The 24210-nt window shown below is 53.9% G+C and overlaps 1 protein-coding gene across 1 annotated transcript in view; it reads right to left on the bottom strand.

Annotated features, from left to right (window-relative positions):
* Positions 1 to 4566: 4566 nt before the first annotated feature.
* ADAMTS14 (ADAM metallopeptidase with thrombospondin type 1 motif, 14) overlaps positions 4567 to 24210 on the bottom strand; it is a 35693-nt gene continuing 16049 nt past the window's right edge. Inside the window, exons 5-22 of the mRNA XM_010580004.1 lie at positions 22355 to 22438; positions 20547 to 20694; positions 15389 to 15494; positions 15080 to 15223; positions 14229 to 14361; positions 13978 to 14091; positions 12241 to 12389; positions 11837 to 12012; positions 10877 to 11010; positions 10546 to 10669; positions 10326 to 10409; positions 10006 to 10169; positions 8289 to 8454; positions 7010 to 7142; positions 6678 to 6885; positions 6173 to 6299; positions 5616 to 5726; positions 4567 to 4925 (exon numbers count right to left, since the gene is read on the bottom strand). Of these exons, the coding sequence (XP_010578306.1) occupies positions 4567 to 4925; positions 5616 to 5726; positions 6173 to 6299; positions 6678 to 6885; positions 7010 to 7142; positions 8289 to 8454; positions 10006 to 10169; positions 10326 to 10409; positions 10546 to 10669; positions 10877 to 11010; positions 11837 to 12012; positions 12241 to 12389; positions 13978 to 14091; positions 14229 to 14361; positions 15080 to 15223; positions 15389 to 15494; positions 20547 to 20694; positions 22355 to 22438 (2664 nt within the window). The remainder of the gene's footprint in view (positions 4926 to 5615; positions 5727 to 6172; positions 6300 to 6677; positions 6886 to 7009; positions 7143 to 8288; positions 8455 to 10005; positions 10170 to 10325; positions 10410 to 10545; positions 10670 to 10876; positions 11011 to 11836; positions 12013 to 12240; positions 12390 to 13977; positions 14092 to 14228; positions 14362 to 15079; positions 15224 to 15388; positions 15495 to 20546; positions 20695 to 22354; positions 22439 to 24210) is intronic.

Genomic DNA, 24210 nt, shown 5'->3' with positions numbered 1-24210 from the left:
GCTGTGGGAGGACGGGCTCGCCTGAGCTGGAGACCCGATCCTGCCCCTGCTCAGCACGAGGAGCTGCGGCCGCCAGCGATGGGGCGAGACGGTGCACCCACCGAGCACCCACTGAGCACGGAGGACACCCTTCACCCAGCACCGTGGTTCTGCTTCGGGGATGGAGCGGAGCATCTGCAAGCTGGGGCGACCGAGGCAGCACCGAGACGTGCAGGAGGGGCTGCCTAAAAAACCCTTGCCCAAACCTCGCCCGTGAGCAGCAACGGTAGCTGATGTTGGGCATCGCTCCTCCCCGCCCCGCACAGGGGAAGGGGGGGGCTGCCAAAACGCACCCCAACATTGGGCATCGCTGCCCATGGTGGGGTTTGTTCTGCAGCTTCAGCCCTGCCCCGGTTTCATCGCTCTTTATTTATTACCCGACCGTGGGTACCAGTTGTCAGTGCAAGCTCAGGGGCTCGTTTGGGCCTGAACCAGTAACACATCTTTTATTTTTACAATGGCTAAGCTGTATGTTTTTGTGTGTGTATATATGTATATACGTAGAGGTTTTTCTCCTGCTATGCCAACAGTAGCAGGCACAGCTGGAGCAGGCGTATGGCACCAAAGCCATGTCCCGGGGGGTCAGCAATGTGCTTTTCACCATCAGTTCAATTGACTTAGGGTACTGCAATGTGAGAGGGGGTGGCACGGCAAGTGAGAAAGCAGCAAACGGAGACAGGCAGCAGCAGGGTCAGACTCAGCCCCACGACCCCATGACGCAGCATCGTGCCCTCCGGGACCGTGCATCCAGGGGAGCGTGTCACTGCAGACCTGCAGCACAATAAAACCCCTGGTTGGCTTTGTCCTAGGAGGATCCCCAGGAGATCACCAGCCATCCCATGGCCACAGCCCTTTGCAGCAGCAGGGAGGGCCGGGCCGGTGATCCCGACATTATCCTGCACCCTGGGAACGAGCACGTTGTGCCAGAAAGCTGTTGCCGACCGCAGCTAGAAATAAGCCTTGCGAGAGCGAAGCCAAACAGCTGGGTGTCATGAAATGGTATTACAGCCATCACAGGGTGCTTGTAATTTAGACATCCGTGGGTTTCACTGGGTCTTTGTCTTATTTAAAAGGAAAAAAAAAATAAAATCATCTCAAAACAGCTATGTGAACTCTGGCTGATAGAGAGGAGTGGCTGAGTTGAAATAAAATAAAGACGTGGTGGCTCACTGTGTGAAATCCACTTCTTTCAACAACCACACACAGGTCACAATCGTATTCCCCCCCCACACACACCCATCCCCCAAATAAATCAACAGAAAGAGGTTTTGATGTGGATTTATTTAATTTTTTTACATTATGTTAGAGTTCAAAAAAAAAAAAGAGAACCCAACAAAATTAATAAATATTAAAAGTTAAAAAGCTCTGAATCTCGTATGTACAAAACTTTATACATCATTGTAACACTGAACAAGGTTACATCACAGGAATGACTTGGTGCGTCTGCCCGGCTCAGGAGGATGGGGGGGGAACCAGACGCACCCCCTCCTCCCAAAGACAGGGCCAAATCCCTGCTGGGAACTGGGCTGTCGCAGCGTTCCATCCCCACGCCGCAGCTTTCCACGCACCGTGGCATCCATACGGCGAGAAGCCGCCCAACCTCAGCCCGCCCTAGGCGCTTCTTGCGCTCGCCTGGAATAAATACCCAGTGCTGGGTCCCAACCCTGCAGCATCACCGCCCCAGAGCACCCACATGTGGCAAAGGAGAGGGGGGGTTTAATTGCACCTTGCTTTAAATCTCGCCCACCTCTCTTGGCTATAGGCGGGGGTTAGCACCTGCAGCGCAGCCCCCTTGCCCCGAAGCCCCCCCCGGGCACCCCGGCTGTGGGGTGCGAGGGGACTGGGCCAGTCCTGAGCCACCGCTCTCCTCCGAGGTATAGCAAGGAACCACCGCAAATATTCCTAATGCAATAAAGCACTAACGCCCACCCAGGACAGCACTGAAAGGAGGGGTGCCGACGAGAATTTGGGAGGAAGGAGCAAGCACGCATGCATGCACGCGCATCGACTGCGCCCTGGAGACATTACAGCCCATTTTTGATGTGGGGGGGAGGCTTTGTTTTTATTCCATGCCTCCAAGGCTACAGGGCAGGGGGCTGAACGCTGGAGAAAAGACTTGCTTGGGGCAGGGAAAGGCAAAGCAAGCTCAGTCCTGCCCTGAGCCAGCCAAGGGCTGTCCCAGCAGCAGGAGAAGGCTGCGGCACACCCTGCACCGCGCCGCAGGGGAAAGATGCTCCTTGAAGAGTAAACAAAGCGTTATCTTTGGCACAATAAATAAATGCTGGCACTCCCGCGGAGGGCGGTACTGGTGGACAGGCTGGCAAGGGGCACGGCGGCAGTGTCAGCAGTCTGAGGGATGAATCCCACCCTGGTACATCCAGAGTGTCTCGTCGATCCTGTGGGTACCGATACCTGCAACGCCTCGGACCTGGGCACCCCGCCGCAGCGTTTCATAGGCATCCCTCTGTCTGTCTGCTCCCACGAGGTGTGCTGGTTGCTTGGCTCAGACAGACGTGTGGCTTTGTTCCGTCTTTCGTGAAGCCCACTTAATGCCAAAGGGCAGGGGACCTCCAGCCCCAGGTGCTTTTAAGAGTAGTTCCATAAATGCTCCTCGTCCAGCCTTGACTTGAAGGCGATCCGGGGGCAGGAGGGTGCACAAGCTGCCCTCTTAACATCTCTTCAGCCCTTTCTGTACTGTTGGGTAGCTCCAGGGGAGCATTGCAGAGGGAGTCCAATGCTTAAAACATCAGGAATGCACAGGGGTCTCCATTCGGTTCAATTCAAGCGTGTACCTCAATCTCTCCCCTGCTGCAATCCACGCTGGACCAGCAAAGGCTGAGGGGAGCTCGCACACTGACGTGAGCTCCTCCGAGATGCCCCGACCTCAAGTTTCTTGCAGCCACACAAGTGCTACCGATGCAGCGCTCTGCCCCGGCACTGAAAGCACCAGCATCGAACAGCAGCGTGCCCTAAAACCAACGTGCCGAGCACCCCTGGCTGCCTCGCCAGCAAGCCCTGGACACCTGAAGAGCTTACCAAACAGTGCCCCTCGAGATGCCCCGTCCTGCTCATCGGACGGCCAGGGAAGCGGCACCATCAGGGCCAGCGGATGCACCCACACCATGCACGTGCTCCCAAGAGATCCTGCTTTGCAATGCCAAACTGGTCTACCTGCCAAGCCTTGCCTTCCTCGGACTCCACCTCTCTGTCCCCCAAAACCTCCTCCCTACCAGCGTTCATCCCGCAGGGAAGCCCACCTTCCTCTGCCACTGCACCTGGAGGTGCTGGATGCCCTCAGCTGGGAGGCTGCACACCCCTAAGCACCGAAACCGCGGCAGCCCCCTCGGGGACACCCCTCAGGGATACCCCTTGGGGACACAGCAGGTTGCCTGACCCCGCTCTGGGGAGGTTTTGAGGACTGTAACGCCTCCAGGCAGACCCTGAGCCCAGAGCTGGCCTGACACCAAGCAAGCTGCACGCAGCCCTAGGCTCCTAAAGTGCTGTGCATACGTTTAGTACTTGGCACAATATTTTTTAACGGCGTTAATCATCTCCCTTTCAGCCCCTCCCAAGTGACAAAAAGGACGCAGATTCATCTTCCTCTCTCCTTTCTTTGTAACTGCCCCTAAAATCCATTCCTGGCTTCCCAGTCATCCCCATTTCCCTCTGAAAGGAGTTGATGCCCCACAGGCACTGGGTACAAGGGTGCAGGGATGAGGCTGGTGGTCCTGGGGAGGCTGCGCATCAGTATCAGCTCAAGGCTGGCCAAGGGCAGTATTGGCTAAAAAGTCACCGCCAGGTGACGGGCATTTTTTACATGTATTTTTGGTCTTTGACCTTGTTCTTATTGCTCACGTTAAAGTTGCCTGGAACATCTCCTGCCTGTCCTGCAATGCAGGACAGAAGCTGGTCTATTGGTTTTCACGCTCCATCCTTCCCCCAGACATGCTTCCCAAACCCTCTACCCCAACAGAGACAGCCCAGGGCAGCAGTTTGGGCATTTCCTGACATTTCCCCCTCCCCACCTCACCACCTCCCTCCAGTTGCTTGTCCCCTCAAATTTGCAGCACCCTCCCATTGCTACTCCCAAGCTCCGAGCACTGGGGCTGAACCCCGAGCCAGGACCCTCCTCTCCAGCACATCTTGGGGGCATGGGGAAGGAAAAAACAACATTAAAGCCCCCCCCCCAAATCTTTTTTTAGCACCTTGGGAGAAAGCAGCCCGTCGACCCGCAGCCAAGCTGCTGTCGCTTTTTTTTTTGCTCCTTTTCACCTTTTTTTCTGTGGCGCTGTCAAAAAAAACCCCACGCCACAGCTGGGAGGGCGGGGGAGATCATGAGAAAAAAAGTGGTTTTCCCGGGAATTTCTGGGTGAGCCAGGTCATTTCCAAACCTGGCAGTGCCACCCATGAAAACCATCACTGGAAGCGGAGAGGAGAGGAAAAAGAGTGGGAGGAGGAGGAGGAAAGGGAGGAAGGGAGGGAGGTGAAAGGCTTCCCCTGCCCCGCGGCGAGGTGGTCCCGAGCGGGTTACCTGGCTGCCTGGCCCCTGCCCGGCTCCCTCAGGGCTGGCAGCCCCCCAGGGAAAGCACCGCTGCCGGGCTTCCCTCCTCCACCGGCAACCAGCCTGGCCCGAGATACCGGCGTGGGGTCCCCAGCGGGTCCCCCCCGTGCAGGGACGGTGGGGTTGGGGGAGAGCGGCGGAGCGGGGCTGGGAGCTGCGGTTCCTGGGGGAGCGCTGGGGCCGGTGGCCGGGGGCGAGCCGGTGGTGGAGGAGGCTTTCTTGCCGCAGGATTCGCAGCAGAGCTTGTTGTAGCCGGGGATGGAGCAGTAGCGAGCCAGGACCTCCATCTGGCAGAAGATGGACTTGTCCCCAAGGCAAGGCTCCCCTGCAGAGGGACAGAGCAGCGTCAGACAGCGCGCAAGATGACGACGGCGTTAGGCTCCCACCCCTGCACCTTGCTGGTGGTCCCAAAGGCAACGAGGTGCCCCCGTTGCAGGATGCTGCCAAACCCATAATTGCTCTCTGCCCCGAGGCGGCAATTTTGGCAATGCTTGTATAGGAAGGCGGGGTGAAGGAGCTGGAAAACGAAGCCAAAGCGCTCGAGGTTTCTGTGCACGGGAGGAAAAACAGAGAGCAAGGAATGCTCCAAACCAGCACTTTAAACCAGATCGTGATGCATCTCGCCCCAGCTTTGAAACGCTCTAAGCAATCCCCTGCTTGGAGCAAGGGCCAAAAGCCAGAAGCCATCTCCCTGCTCGGGTAAACATGGGAGACTGAAAAAAGTTCGAGGTAAAAAGGAAAGGGCATAAAATCCAGGAGAAAAAGGGAGTGCGACGCGGTGCCCAGCCAAAGGCAGTGGAAACTGCAAGATCCCAGACTCCACGAGATGGCAACCGAGCGGCAGGCTTTGCAAGCAGGAATGCAGCAACAGAGGACAAAACTCCCCAAAACCACTGCTGGATGTGTGTCCTCCCTCCGACCCGCCTCCATTTCCCACGAGGAGCTGCAGAAGCCCTCGGGAGGGTTCTCCTGTTCTCCTGGGAAGCATCACCCTTACCCAAGCAGGGCCACTTACTGGAGGAGATCTTGCTAACAGGGTTTTTGGCCCCGTCCTGGGGCACCCGCTGCCCTTTGGGTGTGCTGTGGTCGTCGGCGTCGGCGCTGGCAGTGATGCCGGAGAGGTTTCCTGCGGAGAGAGCACCATGATGCCCAGGCGCCACGGGAAGTTGGGGGCACTTGAAATACCTTAGGAGGGGTTTTGGTGGGGTTTTTTGTTTGTTTTAAGGGATCTCCTTCAAAATGAGGCCCCTTGGGGAGCACCCAGTTGACCCAGCGCTTAAGCCACCCAAAAAACCCCAAGATAAACTCCAAGGTGCCCATCTCCATCGTACCCAAGCTGCCAGAAAACCCAAAACCATCTACAGCAAATATCAGGGCCAAGAACAGAAAAGTGCAATATTTGGGCTGGCGTTTAACCCTTTCTCTGCCAGCACCATCAGGGACTTTCAACCCGATCTTCTTTGCTGGCATCCCCCTGAAGCCAAGGTGGGCTGGAGGCATGCATGAAGGTTGGTCCCCACCGGTGCGTGCCCCCCCACCCCTCCTCCTCGCACCTCCTCCTCCTCCTCTCACCCGGACAGAGGGCCACGTGGCAACCCTGGACGGCCTCTGGCTTGTCCCCCTCGCAGCGCCCACCACTCTCGCTGCCTTTGCATACCACCTGCCGCTGCTGGACGCCTTCCCCGCAGCTCGCCGAGCACTGCGCCCAGACAGACAGACAGACAGTCAGGGATGGAGTGGGGGGAGCTGGCATGCCCCAATAGCCACCCCGGAGGAGTATTTATTGGCAAATAACGACTCCTCAGCTGACTACTGCTTTCTAATAAGGGCTTTCCCCCCCCCTCCAGCAAACCCCAAACATTCTCCGCTGGGGCGCACAGGGATGCTATATCCCCTGTCTAATTTTGAGTTTCCCCACAAACTTTGGTGAAAAAATCACCAGCTCTTGTACCTTTATCTCCATCCCTATGAGACCAGCCTGCTCTATAAGCACCTGGCCATCACACCCAGCTCCTATACCCCTCCTCCCGACCCCACCATGCGCTCGGGGGGGCTTCCTCCCCCTTCACCAGCTCACCTCCGACCAAGCACCCGTCCTCCACTGTGCGGGACAGGGCAGGCGGCTGCAGGGCCGGCGCGTCTCGGGCCGCTGGCCGGTGCAGTATTTGGTGTGCAGGGTTCGGTTGGTGCCATCCTGCAAGCGCTGCACGCACTGCACCGCCCGCGCCTGCACCCCCAGCTTGCCGCAGGACCTGCTGCAGGCACCCCATTCCTCGGCCACCCAGCTGCCAGGGGTTGGAAAGACGGACACGGCGAAGGCGTTAAGAGGGGATGCCTGACCTGGGAAGCGGTCGGCATCCCCCCCATAGAGGGGATGGGAGCACCTCGGGACGGCCGGGGAGGACTTACGCTGGCTGGGAGCACTCCTGGAGGTTACAACGCCGCCGGATCGGCTTCGGCTTCTTGCTGTTGTCGCAGAAGTTTCTATGCACCATTCGGTTGTCGCTTTTCCGCCGGCAGCCGTACTTGGTGTACTGGATGCCTGGGAGGGGCAGAGCATGGGTGGTGAGGCAATGGGTGCGGGGGTCCCACCGGCTCCCTGCCCAGTCCCCTCCTGCATCCCCGCTAGGATGCGTGCTCTCGGATGTCACCGCTCAGGTGGGACCCAAGCGGTGCTTCGCCCAGGCTTGCAGAAGATGCTCGTGTGGGTGCCAGACCCCCCAGGCTCCTGGGGTCACCCAGCCCGCCGTGGCGTGCACACACAGAGAGGGGTGAAGCAGACTCAGCCTTCCCCCACCACCTCCCTCCCCCAAGCTGCTCTCCCCAAAACCCAGGTCAAAACATCAGAGTTTCTTGGTGGAGACAGACACCCCAGCCCCATGAGCATTTTGCAAGCTAAAAATTCAGCTTTATTGCTCCAGGTGGGGGGGGAGGGGGAAGCAGCACATTCCAAGCCCAGCCAAAGCACTGCTCTAATTTGCCAAATAAGCTGCGTTTGCTTGGGAGCAGACCAGACCGGGGCTACGCCAGCCTTAACCATGAGCTGCCTGCCGCCTTGCTGGGAGCCAGGCTGCAGCAAGGTCTGGGGAGCCAGCGAGAGCTCGCTTTCCAGCTCTGCAAGTCCCAAAAGTCTTCCAGCCATGAGCTGGCCAGCGCAAGGTGGAAGCGCGAGGTCTTCTCCATTATTTGAGGGTCAGGGAGGTTGGAAGTGACCTCTGGAGGACTCTGGTCCACCCCCTGCCACCACCAGTCATCTGCAAGATTGCTACTCCTTGGCTCAAATCCTGCTAAAAACAGCCGAGGAATTCAAAAGTCATCGCAGCTACATGGATAGACAAAGGTATGCACACATGATCACATAAGCCTGTTTTCATAAAAAACTGGCTAAAATGCTCACCTAAACTGCTCTGCAATAATGGTTCTTAACACTCATGTTCCCATGTGGTAGATTCCTCAAATTACAGAGGTGCAAAGAACATGGGTATGGGCATGGAGAAGAAAGCCAGGCCTCCGAGCAGTACCAGGTCTAGGTCTAAAGCCTTGCAATGTGTGATCTTAGGGAGAAACGCTTTAAAACAGCATCTGAGTGTTTCCAAGCCAGAGATGCCCCAAAGGGCTCACGCGCTGCCCAACATACCCAAGTGTCCTCCCAAACACGCGCTGTAGGCTGCTATGAAGGGAAAACTACCTCCTCCGCACGCCTTGGAGCACTGAGACCAGCTCTTGAGGGCCCACTCGTAGGAATCCATCTCCTCAAGCAGGACGTTGTTGTTTCCGATCATGGGCAGCAGGTCTTCATGGATGATGTACCGGTACATCAGGCTGCTCCTCGCCTCCTCCTCCTGAGGGATGACCTGCAGGCAGAGAGAGGACGATCGGAGAGGGGGAAGGAGAGGAAGGAGTGATGCCATGGGAGAGGGAAGGGAAGACGAGGCCATCAAAGAAAAAAAAAAGAAGTGAACAATGGCCATATGGTACGGAACACAAGAGCAGGAGAAACAAACCTCGTTACTACCTCCAACATGATTACACCAAATTGGGAGGGAGGGTTGACCTGCTTGAGGGTAGGAAGGCTCTATAGAGGGATCTGGACAGGCTGGGTCGATGGGCTGAGGCCAGCTGTATGAGGTTCAACAAGGCTGAGTGCTGGGTCCTGCACTTCGGTCACAACCCGATGCAGCGCTACAGGCTTGGGGAAGAGTGGCTGGAAAGCTGCCCGGCAGAAAAAGACCTGGACGTGCTGGTTGACAGCCGGCTGAATAAGAGCCGGCAGTGTGCCCAGGTGGCCAAGGTGGCCAACGGCATCCTGGCCTGTATCAGAAGTCATGTGGCCAGCAGGAGCAGGGAAGTGATTGTCCCCCTGTACTGGGCACTGGTGAGGCCGTACCTCGAGTCCTGCGTTCAGTTTTGGGCCCCTCACTGCAGGAAAGACATGGAGTTGCTGGAGCGTGTCCAGAGAAGGGCAACCAGGTTGGTGAAGGACCTGGAGCACAAGTCTTATGAGGAGCAGCTGAGGGAACTGGGGTTGTTTAGCCTGGAGAAAAGGAGGCTGAGGGGAGACCTTATCGCTCTCTACAACTACCTGAAAGGAGGTTGTAGTGAGGTGGGTGCTGGTCTCTTCTCCCAAGTAACAAGTGATAGGACAAGAGAAAATGGCCTCAAGTTGTGGCAGGGGAGGTTTAGGTTGGATATTAGGAAAAATTTCTTTACTGAAAGGGTTGCCAGACTTTGGAACAGGCTGTCCAGGGAAGTGGTTGAGTCACCATCCCTGGAAGTATTCAAAAAGTGTGTAGACAAGGCACTTCAGAACATGGTTTAGTGGGCATGGTTGATGGTTGGACTTGATGATCTTGAAGGTCTTCTCCAATCTAAATGATTCTATGAGTAGGTGGGCTCTGAACACAGTCTACCCTTCAGGAACGTACCTCTCCAGTTGTGGAGAAAAACGCTGCCCAAACATCCTAACTCCAGCCTTGGGTCGCGTGCCCCTGGCCTCTCCTCTGACCTGCAGGACCACAGCCTACGCCCAAAGCCAGCGCCGGCCACGGGGATGGACGCGAGTGCAAACCTACCCTTCACAGGGAACCCAATCCCTAACTCCCCCAAATACCAGTATAACTAAAATGAGACGTGGAGTCATAAGCAATTGCTGCACAGAGCAAAATACAGTTGGACTCAAAGGCAAGCACCTGAGCAAGGCATCCTTATGCCGTTCTTGCACGCAGCTCATTGCCCCTTGCTTTTGGCTAGCTCACTCCCCTGGTTTTAATGCCATGCCCTACATTCTTTCTCCACCAAAGTCCTTCCACCACCTCTTACATCCCATCTCACTCCACCTGCCCTCTCTGTACCGCTGGGTGATGGTTATCCCCAACATCCCCAGAGGATGTGTCAGCCAGGCTTACCAAAACGCTGATGGCCTCATGCAGAGGACCACTGGTTTTCAGGCTCTCCTTGCCATGTTCAATGGTGTATTCCCACTCCAAGCCCATCTCAATGAACACTTGGCTTTTGGCTTCTTTGCCCTTGGCGTTAAGGATGAAGTTACCTGTGGCTTGATTCTTAACAGCTGGAGGAGAAAGGAGGTATTTCAACGTCATTTCCTCTGGTAATTGCCTTTGAAGGACTGGAATGACCCAAATAAGAGCCTTTGGGTGGGAATTGTCACAATAGGGCTGAGAAAGAGGTAGCGCGTGAAGGGAGAGGTGAATTATAGCATACTCACCGATGCTGTGGGATGCCGGCTCCATCTCTTCTATCTGAAGATGCCTCGCCCCGGCTGGAATCTCAAACATCTTCAAAACACCTGCTGAAAGGGAGGGAGGAAGGATGGAGGGAAGAGAAAGAGCAGGTTTGCTCCAACCAGACACGTACTCGCTCGTACCCATACGTGAATCCAGCTGACCCTGACCGAACCCGCTCCCGAACCCATCCAGCCCGCTCACCCGGCTGCTTGGGGGTCTTGGCCAGTGTGCCCTTCACCGTCCGGCAGTGGGAGTTGTCCCCCCCGCAGACCCCGCACTTGTCGTCCTGCTTCAGGGAGCCGACCTCCTTGTCACAGCCGACGTGCTGTCACCCGTGGGGAAGAGAAGACAAGCACGGGGTTACAACCCTGCAGCCCATCCCATTGGTCCGCCATCCCCTTTGCTGCACACAGGGTCGGTCCCCGGGCTAAAACATGCGTCCCCAAGGGGCAGTGGGTCAAGGGGATGCATGAGCTCTCTCCTGGACAGGCAAAGGACAGGGACAGTTGCGCAGCAGCCGTCAGCTCCTCACCACGCACTCGCCCCGGACGCAGATGCTGTAGGGGTCTCGGTAGCTGCACCGGGTACCGTCGTGAACAACCTGATTCATGAACACCACGTCCCCCGTTCCCTCGGACCGGCAGATCAGCTCACACTTCTGAGCATCTGCGGCAAAATAAAAAGTAAAGGGGAAAAAGGGCGGGGGGGGAGAAAGGGTTTGTGGAAATACGTTAGGGTGATTGAAGATCCATCTCAGCTTGCACCCCTAAGCACAGCCAGACTTCCAAAGCCCAGGCTATTCACGTGCCTTATTTTGCCGCGTCCGTTTGCTGCTCAAGAGCCTGTGCTTTTGCCCAGCACACTCGGGAAATTAAGAGAAGGCAACTGGACGGGACACGCTACGTGACACTGCAATGCAAGACGCTTAGCTGCGTGCACGAGGAATACCAAGCCAGGCAGGCGGACCTGGCTCCCATCCCAGCCCGGACTGGCATGCTCCCCACTGCAGCTCCGGGAGCGAGGAGGCAGCACCATCACCCCACCGTCTCCAAGGAAAACAAGACCTCTGCGTGCTTTGGCACACGGAAAGCAGAGATAAAACTTTTAAAGCAGCGCAAACAGATTAATCTCTGGCTACCATTACAAGGGGCTCTCCTCTTGCTAGCGCAGGAGGAGCAGGGAGAGGTTTCAACACAGGCTGATCTTCTCAGCCCACCTCTGCCGCGCTTTGAGACAACAGGAACCAGAGCAACGTCTGGGTTTCTCTACGTGACACCTGAAGGCAAGCACAAGAGATTGATTTTTAAAGACCCGGCTGCTTGAGGCTGGCTTATTGCACTCTCGTTTCCAGCTCAGGAGCTTTCCACAACCCAACAACCTCTGTGCAGTTGGCACAGTCTCCATCCCATGGTGACGGCCACCGGCGCGCACTCCTCTTGGGAGAGAAGGCAACGGGGCTCCTGCTCCTTTGCTAGGACCCGCCGCCGCTCACCGTCGTGATGCTCGTAGGGAAGCCAGGCGTGCTTGCTGTTTTGGTGGGTGTAGTAGGAGTTGCGCTTGGAGCACTGCTGGGCACGGAAATCCTGGTAGGGCCCCGGGCACTCCTCAGCGTTGCACACTTGGTACTCGTAGGTGGCTCCCGGGCAGTGGCGCCCGCCATACGCCGGGCTGGAAGATAAAACGGGTGGGTTAAAAGAGCATCGGGGAGGAGGGGGATGCTGTCGAAACGCAACGCAGCTCAGCACCCGGACGCGTGGCACAGCTCACGCAGGAGCAGATGTCCCCATCCCTGCCGACCGAGCGCGCAAGGGGAAGAGCGAGGAACTTCTGGCTCCCGGCCACTTCCAGTTTTACCCCCTGTTAAAAGGGAGGGAAGGAGGTGAAGGCCAGACGTACGGCGGGTTGTCGCAGCTCCGGCTGCGCGAGCGCACGCCTCCCCCGCAGGTCCTGGAGCACGAGCCGAACTTGGACCAGGAGCTCCAGCCGCCGTCCTGGCTGTAAGGCTGCTCCGACGTCTTCCAGATGCAGTGACCCTTGAAGCACCACTGGAAGGGAGGAGAAAGAAGGGCGAGCTCCACGCCTGCCTCTTCCAAAGCGCTCGGCACCACTAAAGAGAGCCCTCCTGCACCCACAGCGCTAAAAAAATGGCTCGCGGTTTGGAAAGCACGGGAGGAAGGTGCCCTTCATCATACCCTCGGGCACATCCCTCCCATTGGAAGCAGGACTAGGAGCGGGCCCCCGGGCATGCGAGCCTGGGGACGAGCAAGATGCATCATTTCAGGACCGACTAAGGAGTACGAGCAGCCCATGGCTTCACTCCAAGAGCCCAGCACAGCTCCACGGACGGGACTTGCAGCAGAAAATGCAGCAGAGGAGCAGGGATAAGCAGGGCAGGTTCCTGACACATCTGTGCTTGAATCTGGTATAGAAGAGCCTGCACAGTGGTGATTTACATCAGCTGGGAAGCTGGCAGCTGGGTTACGTTGTCACAGTTTTCTCCAGGGTTTACTTGTTCGCAAGTGTTTTGGTTTTATAAATCATAGCTGGAAGAGCGGGCAACAGAGGAGGTGTGATTTGCTCCAGACACGATACACAAGCTGCACGGCTGCAGACACGGTGAGATCAGGATGTGGAAGGACAAACCCGTGCAAAAGGCTACTGAAGGCACAAGGCTGGCACATGCAAAGATCCCTCTGCGAAACAAATCCCTTTGGTTTTCTTTCCATAACACTGTATTTTTGAGTTCCTGGACTGGTCTTCTCTCTCCAGCCAAGCTGCCTCTCTCTACCCATGCACATCCTCGGGCAGGCACTGAATTACGCCTGGGTCCGGGACTGGACCAGCCCTGGGGATGTCTCCTTGCTGGCACAGTGGGGATGAACCCCAGCTTTCGCATAGAGCAGAGCAGTAAGCTGCTGGGCATTTTGGTAAATGAAATCCAGAGCTTCCCGCGCATGTATATGTCTGGCGTGAAGCTGGGTTTAACTCCAGCCCTAGCGAAAAGCCAACGGTGCCTTCGGTGGCCAACGTGACAGACGCGGGGAAGGTCCCTGAAGGGGCAAAACACTGACCAGCCCGTGGATGTCCCCAGCCCAGATGTTGCAGTCCCCTGGAGCCACGTGCCAGCATGATGTGTAACACATCTGTACACGTTTCAGAAAGCCTCATTTTGGAAGCTTCTGGCAAACCGTCATTCAAGCACCCAAGGAGGCTGCATTTTCAGCGAGATTGCTGGGATTTATACAGAAACTCATCAAAAGTTGTTGGATGCTTTACACCCAACCGTTCTCCGGTAAAGAACCACCCAAAACCTACACGGGCCAGCAGCTTTTCCAACGTATCCATGCTTTCATACTGTGCTAACGGGCATGCTAAGAGAGCCTAAAGTAAAAGCCTGATGACATCATGAGGTTGGATGTGCAATGACGTCATCGCTCTTTTGCCAGGTGACAAAATGAGTCCCGCTTCCCCGCAGAAGCAGGCAGATCAGAAGAAAAACAAAGTCCTCATCTGAGCACAAACTGGGGAAAAGAAGGAGTAATGCCAGCCAAAAACCGGGGCACCCACCGACTGCTGCCCTCGAGGGTGTCCCTGTCCCCTCCCGAGGAGGGGGCAAGCAGGACCAGCCCCTACCTTGCCCGGAGAGCACTCGGTCCCATCCAAGGGTGGCCCCTTCTTGGTTTTGCAGAAGTAAGGGTTGTCCGGGTGGCTGCACCACAGCTGCTTGCAGGGATCGAAGGTGCGGAACTGGGGAGCACAGAGGAGCTGGGCTGGGACGGCAGCGGGGAGTCCCAGCGGGCTGAGGGCACCCCTCCTCGCCCCCGCAGAGCCCAGCTGGGCATCTCGGGGTGGGGGGGCAACGAGGCCGTGCAACCCCTACTCACCGCCGTGCACGTTTTGTAGCCCACCCCGAAGTCGAAGCGGCACTGCTCGTCCATGGAGTAGTTAATGCCCGGCAGCTCGGGTAACGTGGGCCACTGGTGCTCAAAGGGGTCGTCCAGGAGGCAGTCGTAGGAGCTGCAGAGGTGCGAGGCAGAGGCAAAGCAGAGTCAGACACGGAGGATTTCCCTCCTTCGCCCCTTCCCGTACCTCCAGCCCTCTCTCCAAAATCAGATATTGAGAAATCTGAATTCTCTTGGCGCTGATGCCAACTACCCGCCGCTGGAAAACCTGTTTCCAGCAAAGACCAACTGTGCAGTCACCCAAAGACAAGCATCCCTCCGCTGCCTGCGGAGCACCTTGGTGCTAGTGGGTGCCACCACTGCCACCTGCTTTCCCGCTACTCTTCTTGGCCCCAATGCACAGAAAGCTGCTGGCCTGTTTCTACACCTTTTTATTATGCGGCACAGAATATTTTATAGCCCAAAGGGGAAACCACGCAGGCTGCCCAAAGCAAACGACAAAAATATTTGAGATCTGGATCTGGGCTCCACCAGCATGGAGCTTCTGCATACTATTGCTCTGTTGACATCTCCAGCTTTTATCAGGCTCCTATTTGCCTCCAGCCTCCGCAGCCCAAAACCAATTCAGACTTGTGCAAGGAACCAAAGCTGTCAGTAGAAGAAAAAAGGGAAAATAACCTCCCAAGGACCCGTTTTTGCTACTCCAGGCAAAACAAGCATTCCCAACGGGGACCTGTCCACTGCTCGCTTCACGCAGGAGCTGCTGGGTACAAAATGCAGGCAGTCATGCCGTCTGAAGGGAGAACATCCCCTCTTCATTAAAATTGACTTACTGAATGTAGCGGTTGAGCTCCTGCTTGCTGCAGCGGGACCAGTGGTAGCGGTGGAAGGCAGCCTGGACCAGCGGTGCCATGATGCTCCCCATGCTGGTCTCATCGGCGCAGCGGTTGCCCTGGCCATCGTGCTCCATGCCTAACCTGGTGGGAAAAGCCAGTGTAAAGTCGGGTTCCCAGGGGATTTACGCCAGCCCATTGCATGCCATGGGCCCGCACCAGCAGAAAGTCTCTTTTGCGAAGAAAGGGGCACCACCGCGCTTGTCCCCCCCGCCGAAGGGGACAGCCAGCTCTGTCCCCGTGACTTACACGTGGCCAGTCTCGTGGGCGACAACGAACGCCGAGGAGAAGCCGTCTTCGTGGTTGAGGGTGCAGCTGCGGAGCGGGTGGCACATCCCCGTCACCGGTGCGTAGCCTGGGGAAGAGAGAAGGGAAAGACAGGGGAAGAGAGGAGAGAGAAAACTTTTGAGAGAGGGGTGAAAAAGTGAAAAATTAAAAAAAAACCACAAACCCCTGCAGCCTGGCTTTACTGCAATAGGAGGAGAAAATGAAGAGGAAGGTGCTGAAGAAGAGGAGCCACCCAGGTCACTTGGGTGGCAGCCCAAGGACTTGCTCACCAGCACGACCATCCTGGCTGCCAGTGCCAAAAGCAGGCTGAGGTTATGCTGAGTCTCGCCAGAATCTCTCTGCCCTTGTGCCAATGCACTTGGGCTGGCGAGAGGGCAGCAAAGGGACCCATGGGTGTTTTATCGGTGTCGCTGACCACCGCCTCCCAGCCCAGAAATGGCATCCCCTGCATTCTTCTTTATTAAAAAAAAAAAAATAAAGAAGAAAGGAAGAGAGAGAACGAAAGGTGTGAGGTGTCCCCCAGAGCCCCACCAAAAATACAGCCTTGCTCACCGCCGGCTACGGGGGACCCCTGCCATGCACCCTCACATGCACCCCAGGCACGGGGGCACCCCCCCGCCAGACAGAGCTGGGGAGGACCATGCACCTCCCCAGCCCCCAGCCCTCGATCAAGTGCAGTGCAGTGGGGCAGCTGCGGGCAGGGAAGCCTTCCCCCCGCCCATTCAGCAATGCATCATCTCGATTTTGGTTTATTTTCCTTTTTTTCCTCACCTTATTTCTGCCCAATTAATTCCTCGGCACCTTCTAGAATTTACTTTCCAAATTTTTTTATATATATATATGTGTGTGGTGTTTTTTTTTTAAAGACTGACCCTTTTTGGCATCAAGGGGAAGGAAGTTAGTGAAAGAAGGACTTACAGGTCCAAGAGGCAAAAGCAGGGCAGGACCATGCTGGATAACTTTGCCATGGGGATAGGGATGCTCGAAGAGGAAAGCTCAGTGAGCCAAGAAGGAGGCTGAGCTGCAGCAGGAGAGGGGTGCTGATGAGCTGAGGGTGAATGCACACCCCTACGCCTGCCCTCTTGCACACACCCCCGCCAAAACACGGGGTCCACGGTGCCCACGTGCCACCACCCTCGTGGGCCACTTGCTCCGCACCAAGCCAGTGACTTGTGACTAATTGCCCTGGAAGACGACGGAGAGGAAAGGATGCGGTTGCGCTCAGCTTAATTCCCAAGCTGAATGAACTGGGTCCCGGCACCACGCAGCTGGCCCAGGACAAGAGATTAAAGCAAAAAATACAAAGTTTCCTACAGCTCTGCCCTAAAGTCAACAGCAGTTGACTTTATGGGCACACTGAGCGGACTGGATGCCTGATGGGACAAGGGACGGGTTGCTGCTGCGCTGTTGGACACCCAGAAGTTACCATGGCCCCAGGCATAAGGCAAAACCAAGGGGGTTTGGGGCGAGCATTTCCCTCAATATTTCTTTTTATCAGCTGAGCAGATTTTCCAGGGTGTCCACCTGCACTGGAACTTCTAAAGGAAACTTCTGTCATCATCCTAACTTAATTTTTCAGAACAAGCCCAGACACGAACCTTTGAAGGGCTCACTCACATGGTATTTTGTGGGAAGTGATGGATGTATTTTTGCCTGTGCTCCAAGTGAAGGAGAAGTTGGATGAACCCAAGCTGCTGAGCAAAAAGCCCGAGATTAAATAAATACCCGATTCTCATTACATGCAGAGCAAGTTCACTTCTGCCTGCAAAACACCACGTAACCTCAGGGAAAGCCCTGCAACGGCAAGGATCTTCTCAAAGCAGTAAATACACTTGGGGTTTTATTTAACGGGGAAGTGTTTGGGTTTTCGTCTTCCCCACATTCAAGTGGGCAGCAAGACTTACTCCAACGAACAAATAAAATAAAACACCTTAAGAAAGAGAGCAGAGAAATGACATGCTCAGTGGCTGCTGCCGTCAAAAGGAAAGCAAAAGGTAACAGGCCAAACTAAGAGCTTGAGAGAGAGAATTAGATAACTGGGTTTAACCATATAGTAATGAACCAAATCCTGGATAAATCATTTTAAAAGTTCCCCACACACCCTGAAACTTTCCACAAGAAAGAGTAAAGATGTGGAAAGTTTTCTGTACAACGGTAGAGCAAATATATTTTGTCTACGATGAATTACAAATTCCCAACCAAAGAGGCTCTGGATGGGAGATGGGACAAAGGAGTATGAAAAGGCGGATGCTCAGGAAGGCAGACGCTGGTCTCTCATAATTAAGACCCCAGTGAGAACTGGAAGAAGTATAAAGGGTTCTCCGCGGGAGAATGATGGCAATAAGTAACTACCTGGAAAACACTTAATTGGTAAAGACCAGATTAGCCTGCCAACACTTACCAGGCACACACGTAGAAGAAGCGGCATGTCCTCACCATACCAGCACGACACTAGCCAGTCCCTTGCTTCCTCCAAATGCACTTTATTCTTCTTTATGGACACTTCCTACCTGCTTTCAGCCCCTCTGACTTTCTACATGGACCACCAGCCTGCCCAAAGGCCAACCATAAATGATTACAGGGCAACAAATTAAAATCTAAGCAAAACCATCCTTCAGCCTGGGCCAGAAAGCCCTCCATGCCCACTGCTACAGAGGGACATGGCACTCTCTTCTGGTTTAGACAGGGCTTCAGCAGCAGCAATTAATAATTTACAACCCATCTGTCCACTGCCGAGAGACGTTTCTCTTTGAAGAGCAGGGGTTTATTTACAACCCACGTGCAAGGGCAGTGTACCTCAGCTGTCCCTCCTGGCCCTTCCACTTCACACCTTCCAGCTTCCCTCAATTCCCAAAGCAACAGTTGCATTGGTTTTCCAAAATTTCTCCGCGTTGGCCGTGACTGCTCCCATCGCCATCAAGAGATGCCGTGAACAGGGCTGTTGCCAGCACCAAGAAGTTTTCATAAACCTCCTTAGGGCTCGGCTTGGACCTGCAGTGGAGAACAGCTACGCCACGAGACCACAACCGGTGCCATGGCAGACCAGACACCAGTCTGGTTTACTGGCCAAGGGGAGGTGACAGGACACGGGGAGGTATGAGCCATGTCTGGTGGCAATGCGGTGACGGACCATGGTTGGCTTGCCAGCATGGAATAGCCTCGGCTAAGACGACTGCGCAGGTTAATGAGTCAGATTCAGCCCCGTCTCTGTTGCTAATCAGGCACACAACTGTAAGGAGTGATGAGGCATCAAGCTAAGCACGGTCTTGACATTTAGGCTCCATTCCCAGGTCCCTGTGACTTGGAGAACTTCATCCTCAAAGGCTTCCTTTCTCCTGGCTGAAGGGTCTTTTTGGGGCAGGACCACCTCTGCCTTCAGCTCGGCTTCAGAGCACATATGAGCACAGCAGATGGCACTTCAGGACATGGTTTAGTGGGCATGGTGGTGTTGGGTTGATGGTTGGACTTGATGATCTTAGAGGTCTTTTCCAAACTTAATGATTCTAATTCTAATTCTAATCCTAATACTAATTCTTCCCAACCTCCACATACATCCTACAGCAGTAGCTAAAGAAGCCAGCAGGTATTTGCCATCACCTCAGCAAGCCGCTCAGATACCATCAGTGAACACACGCCATGAGCAAGTACTGGAGGTGTCACAGTCTGGTCCTTCATCGCATGTAGCCCTGAGCTGAAGAGGGGGGACAGGGATCTAAAAGGACTTTGTTTTGAGGAAAAGAGGCAAGGGTAAGCGAAGTGTTACTATTCCAGCAGCCCAATGAGAGGGCAGTTCCTGCTGGGTGAGGAGCACCCGCACTTTGTGCCATGCAACACAGCCAGGCAAGGACACAGCAGCCACAGGGACTTCTGTAGAAAGCAAATGTCCGTCCCAGAGATGTGTGAAAAGCAGGGAGCCAGATCCACAGGGAAAAAGGGGAAGGAGCTGGAACAAGCACCCCTAGAGCAGGGCTACTCCACTGATCTCACAACTCCTTCCCACCAACAGGGAGTCTATGAGGCTCCCCCTTCTGCTAACATGCCAAAAAAGGTCCTCTCCCCAATGCCTTTGGACACAGTCGCTTTGCCAGGAAGGGTCTAGAAAAATGAAACAAAACCTGGTATTTCACCCACGCTGTTCACCCAGGTCAACAGCTCGATGGGAAGGCTGTTGGCACAACCCCAGCTCTGCTCTTTGATGGCCAAGAGCACGTTCAAGAGGGCTTCCAGCTGGATATCTCCTGTGGTTCATCAGCTGCTGCAGGAAGACCCTTTTCAGGGAGGTAATCAAGGTGAGGACAGGACTCCTTCTCCATCTCTCCTTTCTCCCATGCACGCCAGAAGGACTCGTGCTACAAATCAGTGTGACGTTACCAGCATGTCCATGGCATCAAATGGAGCCTCCTGATGGGAAATTCAGACCTTACCACCAGTGTGGGAAGGAGGCGATGGTAATTTGGAGGCAGCAGGCTCAGGAGAACTGGGAGAAGTCACCTCTCGTGATGACACCAAAGCATCTGCTTTTCTAATGGAGCCATGAAACACCAGAAGCTTTTCCTGCAATTTTTTTAAATTTTTTGCCTAGCTCTCTAACTTCTCAGGCCACGTCAGCACAGCTCCTGCACCAAGGGGGTGAGAGGACCATTGCCATCGCCCCTGCAGACTGCTATAAGACCTCCTCTTTGGCCCAGGATTTACTCAATGCTCCCATGTCCAAGTCCTAAGAGGACCAAGAAACTGACCCACGTAAAACCACATTTTAAAGGTCCTCCAGAGGATGGAAAGGATTGACTGACCCCGTGAAGCTCCCTGTGGTATTCCATCTTTTTTATGTTGTTTTTAAACTTTTAAAGGCACTTTGGGACAAAGGGAGGATTGGTGCATGAAACCAAAGTAAGGGCAGAATGAATAAAGATGACTTTTTAATCCATTCAGGTTGATGCTCTGGATGAATTCTGTCTTTCTTCTACTTCACATAAAACAAATACCAATTTTTATAACCTTTTTCTGGACCTTGCTGGCCAAGAAACAGACTGTGTTTGCAAGAAATCCTCTCCCCTCGCTAGCTTTCCCCCAGCAAACTGCACATACCTGATCGAGATAAATACAGTACCTTGCATACCTGCGGGACCAAAATCTTGCCTGGTGAGGAATACAGCATGGTCATGGTACTCAGCGTGCTCCGGGTCAGAGCGCTGCTGCGAATGAGCCCACCGGCAGACCTGCTCCAAGCTCCGAGACGGGTTCCCTCGCTCTATCAGGCTGACTGACTGGGTAAAGAATTAAAAAAGAAAAGAAAAAATAAATAAAAAGATGGGTAAGTTAGTGGAGTAGAAGGAACCTTCCAAGAGTTTTGGGGTTGGAAAGACTCCAAAGCAGCGCTTCTCCATTATTAGAAGCAACAACACCCCACTTTGCATCTGCAAAGCATCTTGCACTTTTTTATTTAAAAACAGCTAAGAAATCACTCCCACAAATGGATGTGGTCTGGTACAAGAGACTATATGACCCTCTTTGGTCACACAAGTGCTCAGGGCAGCAGTAGATAAAAGGGAAGCAAAGAGGATTCGGATTCCCAGATCCTGCACGGGCTCCTCATGGAGATGCTGAGCATCAGCATCTCGTGACGATGAGCAGAGCAATGCTCCCCTGTAAAACTTGACCCACAGAGACCAAGACCCCAACAGGAAACAGGTGGAGGTGTCCAGGACTGTTTTATAGCAGCCACCTTACCCTTCATCTTTTTTTTTTGGTTCAAGATTAGCATTTTGAGAAATTGTGCTCTATAAAATAAATGCTGCTCTATAAAATAATTGATGCTTTCAGGCAGGTACCTGCTGAGCTGCAGTGGTGGGAAGAAAGGTAAGAAATATTGCCCTTCCCCTAGCCCTTAAGTGGAAGCCACGGAGGTTTTATCCTACAAAGTGCAAGATGGGAGACAAGAAGCCACAGGAGGACTCACTGAGGAAGCATCAGACATTAACAGCGGTGTGCTGAGACATCGCCTGGATTCAAACATCTGATCATCCCTGAGTCTCAAGGAGGCATTGGGTTTCTGCCAGCCAAACAGATTTGTGTAACAAGCAGGGTATTTTCCAAGACTTAATGGGGCTTATTTACGGACCACACACACAGACATCACTGTGTTGGGTCATTAATACCCTTGCTAGAACACTTCATGTAGGATAGGGGCTTGCCGCCAAAAGTATAGCAAATCACATTGTTTTAAAGAAAATCTTTTGGCTGCCGCACTCAGACGAGCCTTAAAAAAATAAATGCAACTTGAGAAACCGCAGGAAACCTTCCCGTGCTTTTTCTGTCTGTGCCCAAGCCACCCGAGAGCTGTGGGACAGCCAGCGAAGCCTTCCAGGGCTGCTGAGTCAAGCCTGGGACGGAGATCCAGGTCTTGGCTTCTCCTCGCGAATATCCAGCTTCTGCCAATTTGGGAAGCCACGTTATTTGTCCCATCACCTACTGCCACCCTAGAGCTTCTGAGAAAACCTCTTCGTGGTTTTTTCCGCACCCCAGAGTGAGCAGATAAAGGCTGATCGCAGCCACCTGCCATCTCTCCAGGGACGGCTATGGGGCTCTCCAGACCTTCAGGCTCCAGAAACCAGCTGGACGAGGGTTCAAATTCATCCTTGCTCAGCACAGTTGTCACTTGGGCTTTGACGGCTGACCTGAACAGCCACGTTTTTCCAAGCTGGGGCTTACCTAACTGCTAAATATTATGGTGATGAGATGCTAAGCCACGGTGCCGCCGCACGCTTGCTCGCCTTGGGAGAAGCTGCAGCTGCCTGCTGTGTCTATATTGCATTTCAGTGACCCTCCTTCCCTCACAGGGCAGGGCTCAAGCCGGGAAAGCAGCCGAAAAGCAGGGGCCAGCCTGAATAGCATCTCCTTCTCGCCACGTCTGAGTGCCGTATTTACCTGGCGGTATCCCACCATGATCATCCTGACCAGCACGATGTTGATGTGAACGCCCAGGGACTCGTCGTGATAAATTTCATCCACCTGAAGAAGGGAGGGAAATAAAACAGAGAAGAAGTTAAGACCATCCCAGCTCTCAAGCCCCTCCTGTCCTCCACGCTCCCACGTTCAGCATTGTACCCCGCTTTCCAAGACCGCACAAGACCAGGTGCAAAGATCTCATCTCCCTCCTCCCACCCCCAGCTTTTTTTATTTTTTTATTTTCCCCTGTGTAAAAACCATGAAGTCAAAAAGCCAAGCTGGAATAAACCAAATTTCCCCAGGATGGGTGGCTCAGATGGTCAATGACATCATGACATCACCCATCCCATCAAGAGAGCAGAGGAGGGCTGTGTTTCCCACAGGGGATGCCTCCGCCGTCAAGCATCTCGCAATGAGCCATTGCCCCATTCGGAGTATGAATTCCTCAGATGAAAGGAAACGCTTCAGACTCCAGCATCCTTTCATTTGGTGGAAAGAAAAACTGGCTTTTTGGGGAGAGGTGAGAGATCGTATCAAAGCAAGGGCATTACTCAGTTATACCAGTGAGTCAAATTTGACCTACTGCTTCCGAAACCCCAGGAGAAGACAACACAAGGAAAAGAACAGGGAGGGCTTGTGAGTCAATAAGATATCTATCAACGGCGGCTATTAAAAATGACTTCGCAAAGGAAATAATGAGCTATAACCTTTTCCTTCTGCGTTTCTAGGACAAATAAACAAATTCTACTCCTAAGTGCTACCAAGAGAAGAAGACACCCAGACGAGAAAAGTTCCTGCGAGCTGAGCATGGTGACAGCCAGCCACCGAGAGAGGCACTGAGCGGGCAGCCCTAAAGCCATGCAAGCGCAGGAGATCCCATACCAGCCTTCACCCACCTGTGAAAACACAGCCCAGGAGAAAAACCTGATTTTTAGTGAACAGGACTTTCTTATTCCCCAGAAGTCTCCAAAATGAACGCTGCCACAGCTGGGGTTCACTGCAGAAGTCAAGGAAGTCAAACTAAAACCATTTTTAATATTGACTAGAATTAACGTTTAAATTAAAATATACTTTTTCAGCTTTGTCCAAGAGAGAAATAATTCACCTCAGCTCTCTCATAGCTTTCCAGACTAGATGAATATTATAAAGCCAGATTTCTGGAACTTTTCTATTTTTTTCCCCATTCCTTGGTTTTTTTGGGTTTTTTTAAGCTTACATTTGAACTCGAGGGTTGGATGACAACTACCCCTTTACCGCTGCCCAAATCCAAGTCAGCCATTTCCCAGCCTGCCTTGTGCGCCACCCGATTTATAGGCTGTGTATCCATTTGAAATACTCACTCGGGCCATTTTTAAACCCAAAGACCCAGCGTTAACATTTCCCCATGGCAACTAATGCTCCCGTGGAGCGGCTTCGAGCTTTACAGAGAGGTAATGCAGGTCCTGAGCCTGCCATGTCTTGAATGCAGCAAAATTGATTAAAAAAATAAATCAATCAATAAATAAATCGCCAGTCCATCCCCATTAATGCATCCCTCTGGATGCACAAGCTGTAAGCCCCGAGGGGTCATTTCTTCATTAGCGTGGAAAGATAACGCGGCACAATCCATCCTCAGCTCACCCCTGCTTATCGTGGTTGGGATGCTCCTTCACGCTACACCAGTACATTTTAAAGGCATTTTGTAAGAATCATGAGAATATGATAGATTTCTTCCAATGCTAATTTTTTTTTGGGGGGGGGGGGAGATGCGCGCAGATGGGAGGAAGGTCGTGCAGAGCTGCAGCTGGGCTCCCGCTTGCAAACATTACTCATAGCTACATTCCCACCAAAGCACG

This window comes from Haliaeetus leucocephalus, unplaced genomic scaffold (assembly GCF_000737465.1).
Source record: "Haliaeetus leucocephalus isolate CR32 unplaced genomic scaffold, Haliaeetus_leucocephalus-4.0 Scaffold687, whole genome shotgun sequence".
Lineage (NCBI taxonomy): Eukaryota > Metazoa > Chordata > Aves > Accipitriformes > Accipitridae > Haliaeetus > Haliaeetus leucocephalus.
The sequence above is the reverse complement of the archived record's forward strand: the minus strand, read 5'-3'. Positions and strand labels throughout refer to the sequence as shown.